This window comes from Lethenteron reissneri, chromosome 6 (assembly GCF_015708825.2).
Source record: "Lethenteron reissneri isolate LAM-NWPU_2019-01 chromosome 6, ASM1570882v1, whole genome shotgun sequence".
NCBI classification, from domain to species: Eukaryota; Metazoa; Chordata; class Hyperoartia; order Petromyzontiformes; family Petromyzontidae; genus Lethenteron; species Lethenteron reissneri.
Window position 1 is genome coordinate 617,948 of NC_083784.1, and position 13,865 is coordinate 631,812.

Sequence of the window (13,865 nt, forward strand, 5' to 3'; positions counted from 1 at the left end):
CAGTGTTGGTGGAAAGCAGAGTTGATGTAGAGTAGAGTTGGTGTAGAGCAGAGTTGATGTAGAGCAGAGTTGGTGTAGAGTAGAGTTGGTGTAGAGTAGAGTTGGTGTAGAGTAGAGTTGGTGTAGAGTAGAGTTGGTGTAGAGTAGAGTTGGTGTAGAGCAGTGTTGGTGGAAAGCAGAGTTGATGTAGAGTAGAGTTGGTGTAGAGCAGAGTTGATGTAGAGCAGAGTTGGTGTAGAGCAGAGTTGGTGTAGAGTAGAGTTGGTGTAGAGCAGTGTTGGTGGAAAGCAGAGTTGATGTAGAGCAGAGTTGGTGTAGAGCAGTGTTGGTGTAGAGCAGTGTTGGTGGAAAGCAGAGTTGATGTAGAGTAGAGTTGGTGTAGAGCAGAGTTGGTGTAGAGTAGAGTTGGTGTAGAGTAGAGTTGGTGGGGAGCAGAGTTGATGGCTATCAGAGTTGATGGCTATCAGAGTTGATGGCTATCAGTGTCGCTGGCGCTGACAGTCCAAAGGTTAACGGCTCACATGCGGACCCAGGGGTCACCTCAGCCATCTTCCCTCCTGGGTCGAAAAGTTCAACCTGGTGATCCTGTGGAGTCCATGGCCCCGGGCATACTAATGTGGGTTTACCACCAATGAAGCGTTTTGGTATAAACCAAAACATTCCAACCCTCCAGACTCTGTTATACTTCCTGGAAAATAATGTTAGCCCAGTGCTTGTGTGTACTTTGTAAGTTACACCGCGGTATCAAACAACAGATTCATCTTCAGAGACGTGCCTTGCCAAGGCACCTCCTCCAATTGAAGGCACAGCAGCAAGAGAGAGACAAAGGCGGACGTGGTGGTGGTGGGGGGGGGCATCGTTGAGTGGACCCGGGCGAGGTGTCGCTGCACGTCGCGAGAGAGGAGACGAGGCCCTGCGTGGTGGTTGCGGCGGTGGCGGTGAAAGTTGATTCTGCTTCTCCTCAGGGCCACGGGGACAGATCCCTGGAGATGGAGCGGTGAGGTTGGCTCGCAGCAGCAGCAGCAGGCGGGTGTCTCTCTGTGCCATCGCAGGGGCGTGAAGGGGGGCGACGGCCTGGGTGGAGGGGGGGCTCATTCAGCAGTGGATTGAGAATGGCTGTGAATGACGAGCGGGGCTTTGGGACATGCTTGCCTCTTGCCTTTTTTAGGCATTCTGACTCATGCTTTGGACAGATTTAGCAATCGAACACGGATTGTAGCGGACACGGTAACAGCCCATTATGTGGAGTGATAGAGAGGTAGGGCGGTTAATAGCCCGGAGAAAACAAAAACACACACAACGCAAACCCCATGAAAATCAGCCTGGAAACCCGGACTTATGGTTTACCTATGTAGGATGGGGGGGGGGTATGTGAGTGAAGGCTGAGTGGTGTCTGTTTTTATTTGTTTTTAAAGCAATCGGATTACTCGCCCACGTGTTCGCGGTCACGTGACTACTAAATCGCTGACCCTCGACGAGTGAGGAGCACGCGCAGGGAATGAATGGAGAGGCGTTCGCAATGAAGTGGTGGTGGTGATGGTGCAACCCGGATAATCCAGTGCACTGCTGTGCACTGTAGCAGGGTACAGGGCACCGCATCACACAAATGGGAACAATCGCAAAAAGCCTTCGCAGCCAGAGTCCGCAAGATAATCTCACGAAGCATGCAAACGACCACGCGTCTGTTTGTTTGGATTCCTCGCCCAGCAACAGCAGTGTGTTACACTGCATGCACACACCCACACACAAACATTCCATCATTTAACACTAAGTGAAAGTTCGTGTATTGTTTTGTAAATGCTTGTAGGGACGTGTGCCCAAAGAGGAGAGCTTTCAATCAGCGCGTGTACTTTGCTGTATACCCAACGCCTGCTGTGAAGTGGAACAGGGGCATGGGCAGTGATGCAGAACGCAGAACTAAAGCTAAAAATTGCCCAGAGAAGTGTGCAGATAAGTGCGCGTGGCGGTACACCGAGAGACAGAAATAGAGAGCGACATGGGTTACATCAACGGGCCAGAGACGCACGATTCAAACTGTTGAGCCACCACGGCACGTTCACGGGTGCCAGAGACACGATAGTGGAGACTGTACATGGAGTCGTGGCCCTCAGAAGAGAACGAATCAGAGAGAAGGAACTTAATATTGGAGGTGGAGCGATGACATCGGCTCGTGTGGCGGTGCTAGGAGATGACATCGCAGGGCCGTGAGAGATGGCAAACGACTCGGGAACACCGTCATCGAGCAGTGGATCGATACTCGCTCATGATGATGGTGAAGTGAGATTTGGCCACGTTCAGAGAGAGATGGATCCCTTTGCAATGGAGGCCTGGAGAATGAATCAGACCGATCAGTTCAATTGCTGGTCACGGCCAGCATCAGTGGCTAGTGCAATATGCGACCGATGGTGATGGGGCTCGCAGCTTTACCAACCAGTGTTGACCAGTGCGGTCAAATATGGTCAAGCAAGCCTCACGAATCACGTGGCGTGTGGAGGGCTTTCATTCATCCAGGGGACAAAGGACTGTGAATGATATTTGTTGTCTGAATTATATATGGTGAATCAAAGTCATATTGCATTGTATTGTTATTACTGTACCGCCTCTGTATGTGTCATGCTCCATGAAATCTACGTCAAATGTCATTTTGAAAACAATATATAGCAATGTCATAGATGTGGTCTTACGAGAGCCTGATGGAGCGAAAGTATTATTAATGAAGATATAATTAATTAATAGTACTTAGCTGCTGGGTGCAGGCATCCTGCCACTGTCTGTTGTGGGCAGTGCCGGTTGCAATGAAGGGGGGAGGTGATGGGGGGATAGCCCCCTCCACCATCCTTGAGCCCCCCCCCAAATTGGTATTTTCGCCATACAAATCTAAAACTAAAATTGTTGTTTATTTATACATTAAGGTCAAGGGTCATATATTTATAAAGCTTCACAGTTCAGTATCCCCCTCCCACCCACCCCGCTTGGGAATCCGCCTGGTGTAGAAATGGGGGTCGTTTGACGATACATCCCCACGCCGGTCAGTGTCACTGGGTAGAGCGTGATGACGTAGTGGTCAGTGTGACTGGTAGAGAGTGATGACGTAGTGGTCAGTGTCACTGGTAGAGAGTGATGACGTATTGGTCAGCGTGGCTGGTAGAGAGTGATGACGTAGTGGTCAGTGTCACTGGTAGAGAGTGATGACGTATTGGTCAGCGTGGCTGGTAGAGAGTGATGACGTAGTGGTCAGTGTCACTGGTAGAGAATGATGACGTATTGGTCAGTGTGACTGGTAGAGGGTGATGACGTATTGGTCAGTGTTACTGGTAGAGAGTGATGACGTAGTGGTCAGTGTCACTGGTAGAGATTGATGACGTAGTGGTCAGTGTCACTGGTAGAGAGTGATGACGTATTGGTCAGTGTCACTGGTAGAGAGTGGTGACGTAGTGGTCAGTGTCACTGGTAGAGAGTGATGACGTATTGGTCAGTGTCACTGGTAGAGAGTGATGACGTAGTGGTCAGTAACACTGGTAGAGAGTGATGACGTATTGGTCAGTGTGACTGGTAGAGAGTGATGACGTATTGGTCAGTGTCACTGGTAGAGAGTGGTGACGTAGTGGTCAGTGTCACTGGTAGAGGGTGATGACGTATTGGTCAGTGTGGTTGGTGGAGAGTGATGACGTAGTGGTCAGTGTCACTAGTAGAGAGTGATGACGTATTGGTCAGTGTCACTGGTAGAGAGTGATGACGTATTGGTCAGTGTCACTGGTAGAGAGAGATGACGTAGTGGTCAGTGTCACTGGTGCTGCTATTTGGGGCTTTTGTACCGAGATAAGCTTGCCGAGGTGCATCTTCTGTTCCTTGCCTTCTAGCCCCGCCCACTTCCCCCCCACCCTCCCAGTCCCTGATTGCCACATTGAGATAAGCCCCTCCCCCCTCCCCTTAGCTAGTATTTAAGATCTGGTCTTTTGGATTTATTTTCACTTGATACAGTAAAATTAGCTGTGACGGTCCCACCTGAAGACGGAGAATTGTGTTGCCTCCGAAAAGTCGTGATTTATTATTATTATTACCTACGTGACTTTACCGAAAAAAAACCTAAGAGTATGAATCCTTGCAGTCACGAAAGCTTCAAATCTAAAAAAACCGTATTGGTCAGTGTGACTGGGTAGAGCGTTATGACGTATTGGCAGCCAAATGGCCGTGTGGATGAACGGTGCAGTCTGTTGTTGCTGTTGTGGCTTCACGTGGCATCGCCCATCGCTGGGCCATTCGCGTGACGCGAGCCAATTCAACGAACGAGAGGGGTGGCGACTTGTTCACTTTAATTGTCGCCGGGCAGACAACACGTCGTAAACAACACACGTATTTATCCCATTACACACTTCAGAGTGCTCGTAACTGATCGTTGACACGCGCATTCAAAAACAAACAATTAACAAACAATTAACTCGGTGCTGCTGCCACGTAAGTGGTTCGAACCCTCCGTGTGTGTTCCTGCCTCTTGTTTTGAAGCAAGACAAAACGTGCCCCTTTGCGCCACGTGCCATCGGAATTCCGAGGAACCGGTGGACATTGAACCCCGTGGCCATCTGTCTCCTGGCTCCTCCCCACAACGCATCACAATGGGCAATCCGACCGTGACTTGCGCTCGACTCGAGCCGCAGCCGCGTGAGGACACGCAAGAGGCGAGACGAGTGTCGGCTTGGGCGTGGGGGCACGTGCCCAGGCGGTGGGCACACGGCGAGGAAGGGAGGCGAGGGAGAGTTTCACGAGTGATGTGAAACTCCCTTCTGGGCTCGCCAGGAGAAGGGCTCTCGACTGGACTGTTGCGAGTCTGAGGTCGCCATCTCGTCGCAGTTGACATCATGATGGACACGTGTTCTTGAATCCCGCAGCCCTCCGTTCACCCAGCAGTAGAAGCTGAACGGGCACGCCGCAGTTTCAGTTCATTGGCTGGTCGCCTGTGCTTGACCGCAGTCTGGATACTTGAAGATTTTCAAACATGGTCAAGGCCTGCGTGGAAGAGTAGGCCAAATACCCACTCTCTCTCTCTCGAGGAGGATGCCATTCTGACAAGAAGCAATAGCAGAGCTGCACAAATATTACATTGGTTTGTGATCATTGTGAAATATAACTCGTATTTTTAGCCCAAGTGTTTGTTTCCACATCTTTATTGCGGCTGTCACTGCAGTCCGCGAGACCTCCAAGGTGGAGACAGGACACATTCCACGGCCGATATGCTGTCGCTGTTCGGCAAAAATGAAAATCTCATCGCACAGGCATCTCAAGATGCCGCGCAGACCGGCTGGTGAGTCGCCCATGAAAGCGACGAAGCGGTTATTTATACAGCAGCCCCCACGACAGCGGAATCACTGCCCCAACATCTCAAGCAGGGCTCGAGAGAGAGCCGAGTTCAGTCTGACGGCTCACCATTAGAGCGGCATAGACGGGTGGAGTTGTGGCCCAGTGGTCAGCGAACTCCGCTCAGAAGACAGCAGAGCCGAGTTCAATTCCAGTCACGGCTACCATCAGTGGCCAGTGGTTATCTGGAACCGGCCCTGAGCACCTGCGCCGACACCAATCGACACCTTGCCAGTGTGGTGAAGTATGACCGCCACGGTGTGAGGAAGCCTCCAACAGTGGATTGACGATCGCCTCTCAAGGTGGTATTGCGTCTTCGTCTAAACAGGCGACTGAATCTAGCAACAGCGGATATCTCCACATCGCACAGAGCATCGTGTAAACATTTTAAAATGACCATTGAGATTGAGTAGGCGACGTGGAGAGGGTACAAACTTAAATCTTTGTATTTAATATCTTTCGATTATTTTAGTAGGGGTGTCGATAAATGGATCACCCCTGTATTGGAGTTTTATTTGGCTGATATAAATGTCCAGGTGATAGTCACTTCGTTGATCTATCACTTGTGGCCGGGTTGTTTCTGAAAACGATGCGAATGGCTGTGGGCTTTATCTGGTAAAATAAAATAGTTTAGCTTTATTTGTATATATTTTAGTGATGTGTTTACCTTTCCTAGACGAACTTTTCACTCCTATCGTATGTTTTTATTCTTTGTTGTAACGTTCTGACCTGCCCCTACTGGACATCAGTAAATAAAGAGCTTTAGAGCTCATCGGATTCCTCCAGAGTAAAATAAATATTGAAATTCTGATTTCCCCGTGTGGTTAAAGGCAGCAAAAGGGAGGTCACCCAAGTCTCAAAGTGGAATAACAACAACTGCCATTTGCCACTAAGTGGCGATGACGTCAACACGGTGCTTGTGCCAGGCTAGGTGCACTCTGAGGCCACGTGAAGTGGAACAAAGTCATCCGCGCGAGCACCCTGGAAAACAAGAATCTAACCACAACAGAAACCCCCCCAATCGGATTCATTTGTAAAGCGCACCGCCAACATCAATGACTCAGCACCATTCCAGTTGAACAACAGCGAGCGGTCCCACCCATGGACCTGCATCATCAGACAATTCTTTAAATTTTGTAGCCGAGCCTGGAGCACATAACTCGCAGAGAATGCGAAATTGCGATGCCAGCCGCAAGCGGTGCGAAAATGTGGCGCAGCTCGTAAAGGGCCAAGTTTAGGGTCAACTGTCCATCGAGGGCTATTCCACAGCGCAAGACGACGTTCTTTGGAACATTCCGAGACATATTTACGATTCCACATCACACGTGGACTTTCAATCCAGCGGTGACCTCTTTGGAATGCGATGGAATCAGATGCAATGCATTTTCTTCTTGCGTACAGGCGTTTGGAATAAGCAGTAGGGCTACAATTGTAAAACTATTGTTTAAATGTTTGTGAGCCATTACACGGCATCCGGGGTGGTAGCTGAGTGGGGTAGTCCGCTAGTTCCACCAGAGTACGCGTGGTTGTATTGGGGTAGCTGAGTGGGGTAGTCTGCTCGTTCTACCAGAGTACGCGTGGTTGTATTGGGGTAGCTGAGTGGGGTCGTCCGCTCCTTCCACCAGAGTACGCGTGGTTGTATTGGGGTAGCTGAGTGGAATAGTTTGCTCGTTCTACCAGAGTACGCGTGGTTGTGTTGGGGTAGCTGAGTGGGGTCGTCCGCTCTTTCCACCAGAGTACGCGTGGTTGTGTTGGGGTAGCTGAGTGGGGTAGTCTGCTCGTTCTACCAGAGTACGGGTGGTTGTGTTGGGGCAGTCATCAGTGATACGCACTTCATGGTTTGCATCTCACCACCGCATTTGCAGTTTGAAAGTGGAGCCACAGCCGAGTGATTTAAATGTCAAGGGCGTTAGAAGGGGCGAGGAATGAGTGGCCGTGGCAGAGGAGTGGAGGGGCGAGGGGGGTGGGAAGACGAAGAGGATGGGCAACAGAGAGGAGGTGAGGCTTTACCAGAGGAATGGAAGGAGGCTAAGCAGGGGGACTGTTTCATGTACAGCGAAATTGATTTCCAGTGGTGGGGTGGAAGGAGGGAGAAAGATCTAAAACGGGATTGGGCACAAGGAGGAGGAGGGACAGAGAGAGGAGTTAGAGAGAGACAGAGAGAGGCACGAGTGGGGACATAAAGAGGAGAGGCGAGATGAGGTTGTAGTTCATGTTAGAACGCGGTTGATGTTGCTGCTGGGACGTGGTTGTTGGGACGTGGTTGTGGTTGTTGTTGGGACGTGGTTGTTGTTGGGACGCGGTTGTTGTGACGTGGTTGTTGTTGTGACGTGGTTGTGGTTGTTGTTGGGACGCGGTTGTTGTGACGTGGTTGTTGTTGTGACGTGGTTGTGGTTGTTGTTGGGACGTGGTTGACAGCGGTCCCCACTATCGTCGGCGCAGCAGAGGGAACCCAGGGGCTGTCCCTTCGTCGGGTCTCCCGTGAGATCCTCGTTTGTAAAACCAGCCGCTCCCACAGCTGGTGCCACTGCTTGACGTGCTTCGTTGGGTGTCCTTCCCCCGCACCTCCTATTTGCACGGTTGGCTCTGTACAGTGCAGAAGAAGTTCAACACACGTACGCACATCGCCACCGTGCATTGACAAGCACACGCACGTGCAAGCAGAAGCAGCTTTCACGCCCTGCCCAGGCAAAGTAAAGGGGTTCTTCTCAATACAATTTGTCTTCAAATGGTGTCGAAAACGCCACCAAATCTCAAGACGCTCCAGAATTACAGCGGGGACATGCAGATCAGAGGCCAATGGAGGTTTAACAAAAAATGTCAATCAAGGTGCAGATACAGACATTTCCTAGATGACGCGGGGGAGGGGGGAGCAGGCTTAGGCAGAGGAGAAGAGTGAAGTGTTTGAGTCCGGACGGGCAGAGTGGGCAGCATGGGCCGCAGAGACGAGAGGGAATCCCAGACTGTGGCAGCAGCAGCAGCAGCAGACAATGAAGCACCCTCCCTCCTCTGCTGGAGGGTGGCCGATGGGTTTAGCACAGAGCCTTGGTCGCTGGAGTGGAGTGTTCGTGGAGGACAGAAGAGTGAGATGAGAGGAGAGGGAGGCAGCAGTAAATCCACGAGGGCGACGGTGTCGTGAACTCATGCAGGCCAGCACACGCTCAGTGACAACACAGTGAGTTCATGTGCGAGCAGTCATGCACGCACATCGCACACCAAAGTCCTTTCAATTCACTTGGATTTATAAAAAAAAAAGATGATTACGTAGCCCCGAGTCTAAACGAGTGTACACGGGTTGTCATCAAGACCACGTGTTCTGCAGATACTTGCTTCCCAAAACCTGTGGCGCCAGTCGTGTTGGCGACGACACTTGTCCCCCCCAGGGTGTCCTCCTACTCAGCTGCGAGCCAGCAACACGTCCAAAGCAGTCACAGTCATTTGGCGACCCACGATTTACCCCCCAAGTTGAATTGCCGAGTTCAATCCCGCGCCCTCTGTGCCGAGGTCACAGGGCATGCGCCCAGTGGCATTAGACGTCGGAACCGAGCAGGTCTTGAGCCTGGTGGGTCCTTGGATGGGCAACCACCATACACACAAACACGGGGGGGGGGGGCGGGGTGTGGTGGGCAGGACAACAAAACACACCTTCACCACATTTCGATTTAAAGCTTTCGTGACTGCATGGATTCATATTCTTGGTTCTTTCGGTAAAGTCACGTAGAAGTTAAATAATAAAAACCTTCCCTGGCCGGAGTGGTGCAGTATGGTCAATTAACCCCGACTGCCAGCGAGACGATAGGCCCCGATCCAGCAGTGGATTTGCCACACACAGGCGGTACATGCACATACTGAATTCCCAGTAAAGTCTTTGTGTTACCTCTAGCCTTGTGGTATTGCCAAGTGCCCCGGCGTACAATAATCCATTGTACATTTGCACGAATCTTATCGCGGAAGACAGATTGAGATAGGTATAGTGTTCTAGTCGGGGGCGCTGCTGCCACCCATTAATAAAGTCGGTTTCCATGTGTACATGTTTCACTTCTAGATTTGAAGCTTTCGTGACTGCAAGGTAAAGTCACGTAGGTAAATTTTTAATTAAATAAATGAAAACTAAATTAAATCACGACGTTTCGGGCGCAACACAAGCTTCCTTTTTCAGGTGGGGACAACGTAGCGAAAGCACAACCGCTAAAGTGTGTAAGAGATGGCTGTGACGAGGAATTATATAGTCGCGGGGGATGGAGGGAGGGGAGGGGCCATGGTGATTGTGTGGGCGGGCTGTGGGCTGGCAGGCTACGATGTGAGGAACGGGGAGGGCGCTGGGAGGCAACGCATGGAGTTCTAACTGAAGCTTTGTGATGCAGGGGGCAGAAGTATATAAAAGAAGCTAAGATTCAGCAGCCTTTTGTTATGCTGCCTGGGGGGTAAATTAGAAATGCCCAAGCTGAAAAACGTGAGGTAATGGTAGTGTGTGAAGCTGGGAGTAGAAGACTGGGAATATGGATATGATTATGAAAATAAATCTAAACTGGCTGTCTAGCAGTAAACTGCACGGCAGCTAAAGTTTTAACTTGGTTAATTACATCCTTCCAATGATTGCTCAATTTGAATCCATCCTCTCGGTTGAAGCTATGTCTATGTTTGTATATCTGGATGGTTTCATGGACAAATCTTTGGTAATATCCAGGAGGCTTGCAGAGTACCTTGGTATCGGAGAACACAATGTCATGAGAACCAGCAGCATTATAACAGTTGTCAGCTACGGCCGACGAATTCGTCCTGCCGTGCTACAAATCCGACTTGTGCTCGCATATTTCTGACCGCGCCTGAAACGTCGAGATTTAATTTAGTTGTTCACATTTAATTAATTATTATGTTTACCTCTGTGACTTTACCGAAAAAACCAAAGAGTGTTTAACTTCTTTCGCACCATACGTAGTGAGTCGATGTCAGTCCAGCCAGTATTGATTATGCAAGAAAGCCATCACATGAACTTGGCCACCGTCTAATGACACAAGGTGGTACACTGCTCACTGCGCGAATCCGGACGGCAGTCTCTTCAGATCACGACGCTGATAAAGCAATTTAGAATCGGGTGGAAAGAGCATGCAGACAACCACAATGTTAGGAGAGAAATATAAACGGTTTATCATTTCACATGCATAGCGGTTCTTCTATGGGGACACAGGTTTTCACTTTGAAAAATGTGATGATGACATTTCTTCTCTGCGTGACTCCATTGTAAAACAGCATTCGCTTTTGTTGGATTATTTTCATGTCTATATCACTCGTATTAAAAGTAAAGATTACATTTCAATTACAATTCACCTTTTTTCGAATGCAAACACATACAATTAAAGTCCGGTAATAAGTAGTAGCGTTAACTGGTGTGTCTGCTGGATTCTACCAATGACATTTAGGGCAGAGCTGACCTTGGGGAGGAACATCCCACGTGTAACGATGTTCGACATTGGTGGTTGTTACTTGTGCACCACTGCCAACTCGGGTTAGCATGATATACAGGATATATATTTATAAATTCACAATGTAATGTTATGTTCACGATGATGATCATCGCGATACCACTTTCCTAATTGCATTGCATTTCACGTTTTTATCAGTATTGTTGTTGTGCTTTGCTGTATTTCTAATACAAACACTGCTGCTTCAGTCCTTCAGCCAGCGCAACACAAGCCTGCCCACGAGTCTCATGGTCAGTGCAAGCGTACGAATCTGTTCGGCTTATAATGCACATTTACACAATAATTCAGGGTTGAGAAAATGATGTCATATCACCACCAGACAATTAAATTTTTTTTTTATAAAGGACTGATGTAATGGGTAATAACAGTTATTTATGTTTTTTAAGTTATGATTGCGTTTGTTATTTTTTAATGTTAGAAAATAAAATATTTCCAAAACAATAAACGGGCAAAATGAATCACGCTGACGCTGCCATTCCCGTGGACCTTACATGGTACGAGTCAGCCGAGTATCGCCCCAACCCCGCAGCCAACAGAGCACCGTCTTGTAAATCAGGTTGCTGCAACCGTGCCGCTGTGCTCCTGATCACTTGCAAATCGCTTCCCACACACAGGCACGACATGTCCACAACAGCACACAACAACACACAACAGCTCTCTCAGGCCATGGGACGGGGCTCAGAGGCTCGATGAGGCATCATACCTGATGGTTCACGTTATTTGCCATTAAAATGCATCACGGCTGATCACTGCATTTGAACGCCCAAACGCGCACGCCCAGACTTGTCTCTGCCGGCTCTGTGCAATCGCAGTGTACGACGCCAATGAGAAATTAGCGCCAAGTCCACTCCCCATCACACGCCATTACGAAACAAAAGCACGCAAACACGGTTCACCAATTAAGCGTTAAGCTGTGGGCGATTGATATAAATATCCTGAGAAAAGTAAATTTGACATTTCCCTCAACCAAATTCCCCCTCAACGTCATCAGTTCTGAGACAGGCTGCACCAGGAGTGAGCGTCATGAGCACTTGAATGGAAGAAACTATCTTGTAAGTTTGGGCTGCGATGGAGACAAAGTCACTTGTACCTCTGGCTCTTACACGACTCTCACGGTTTCGATCTTCCATCTCTTAGGGGTTGTTTTGTGGTTGGTAAACACGAACTGCCGAAACGCCAGGACCCATTTACCTAGAGTGGTCACGAGGAAGTTTGAGCGTAATGCTCTGACACAGCCTCGGTACCCTGAATCACCCAGCCAACTGATGTTACATGTTTATTTTCAATATACATTTATATATTTTAAAAAATATTCTGCCAATTATACTCTCATTGTAATACCGGCATCCTGACATTAGACGAAGACGGTTCTATCCAGAAATTATTGCAGCTAAAAATGCATCAACCTGGGTTAGATATCCACTGAAGATGACATCACAGAACTACTTCTGAAGTAATTTCAATTGATATCGTCGCCCACCTTCGACACATACCTTTTAATGTCAGTAGATCAAAAAAGCTCATTTCGGAGATGAAACGTGGCCAATTTAGCTGGAAAACCAACTTTAAAGCGATGGTTTTGTTGTACAGACACTTTGGACCAGGCTGAAATCATCAACTCGCTACACATGGTAATTTAGTTTAATGGCAGATGGCCGAAACCTGGATTTGAACCCAGGAACTCCGTGCCCTGGGCCACAAGACAACCACATCGACGCGTGTTGTGACGTTCACGATTTCTCAGCGTGCTGTGCACTCTTCATCTTGGCCAGCTCCGTCAGGCGCTCATCCCTCCACTTTCGCCGGGCGCTCAGCGCCTCCTGATTGGCTGGGGTGCGAGCGGACATGGCCTGGAAGCAGCAGGGTGGTGGGTGGGCGGCACATTAAACGATCGCGCGAGCAGTCACCGTTAAATTACAAAATCAAATCGTCAAGCGTCACCACTGCCACGAAGAGTATCCGACCGTCACAGGTCCACCCTGACCAATGAACCGCCCCCCACCCAGTCTGTATTTGTGCACGGTGTACCCGCCAATTGCTAGAGATGTTCCCAAATCCGAACTTTTGACACATCGCGTGGTAATGTATTCTTAATCTCGTGTACATTCGCTCGCTTCTTAAAGCACGCTCAAGAGCTTCCCCGTATTTAAAGCAGCGCATTATCTTGATCCGGTAACACATTCGTGCCATGTAACCGTGATTTTCTACAGATGTTCACATATCTGAACTTTTCATATATCTGCCTCTGCCTGTGTCTCCAGCAAGTCAGATTTGCATGTTGCACTGTAGGTACAGCTGTATGTCAAGCCACTACCAGATGAAGCCCTCCTAATGGCTTGGCAGTAATATTTTTACATCATACGTCACCACGAGATCAGTGTAGGTTGGTGGAGGGAGCATCTAGGACCTTTCCAGATATCACTTTCCACAGGTATTAGTCATGGGTGAGAACTGATCTTATGTGGCCAGATTCATAATGCTGTGTGCTAACCACTGCACCACCACTCCCGGCCATCAGTATTACTGCGATGTTAATCACAAAAATGAAAGTTACACAAATCTCCCTTTGCAAAACTGACTTGCCTTATTGGTCTGTCGCCAAGTTTGAAGGACGTGTAAGTTGCAACTGGAACTATATTTTTTTATAAACACTACTGGGTAAAGTTTGAACGCGTCATTAAAAACAAAAATATTATTATACTCACACGACAAACATGGAACTGTGCTGAAAGAATTCTTTAAAATTCACACGGTTTCATTATTTATATATAAATTGGAATCTAGAGATTCATACAAGTTTATTTTTTTCTCTGTTGTTTTGGGTCTTCTGGGGTCAATAAAAATGATTGCCACTTTGTGAGGAAGTCAACAATGGTTGTCCCATGGATCGGCCTTCCCCTGCCATATTGATGAGGAATTTCCACCACTGGCTCAGGGTTACAAGCAGGAGATGAGCACCGCATCAATGCTCAAACATTGAGAGACTTTTAGTTTTCACGATTTGAACACAACCATCTGGTGTGTTAAGGC

At 48.7% G+C, this 13,865-nt stretch overlaps 1 protein-coding gene across 2 annotated transcripts in view; it reads right to left on the minus strand.

Moving 5' to 3' along the window:
- Positions 1 to 10,476: 10,476 nt before the first annotated feature.
- CRYL1 (crystallin lambda 1) overlaps positions 10,477 to 13,865 on the minus strand; it is a 29,784-nt gene continuing 26,395 nt past the window's right edge. For both annotated transcript variants that reach the window (XM_061569493.1, XM_061569487.1), the window contains one exon: positions 10,477 to 12,685. In XM_061569493.1, the coding sequence (XP_061425477.1) occupies positions 12,566 to 12,685 (120 nt within the window). In that variant the 3' untranslated portion in view covers positions 10,477 to 12,565. The remainder of the gene's footprint in view (positions 12,686 to 13,865) is intronic.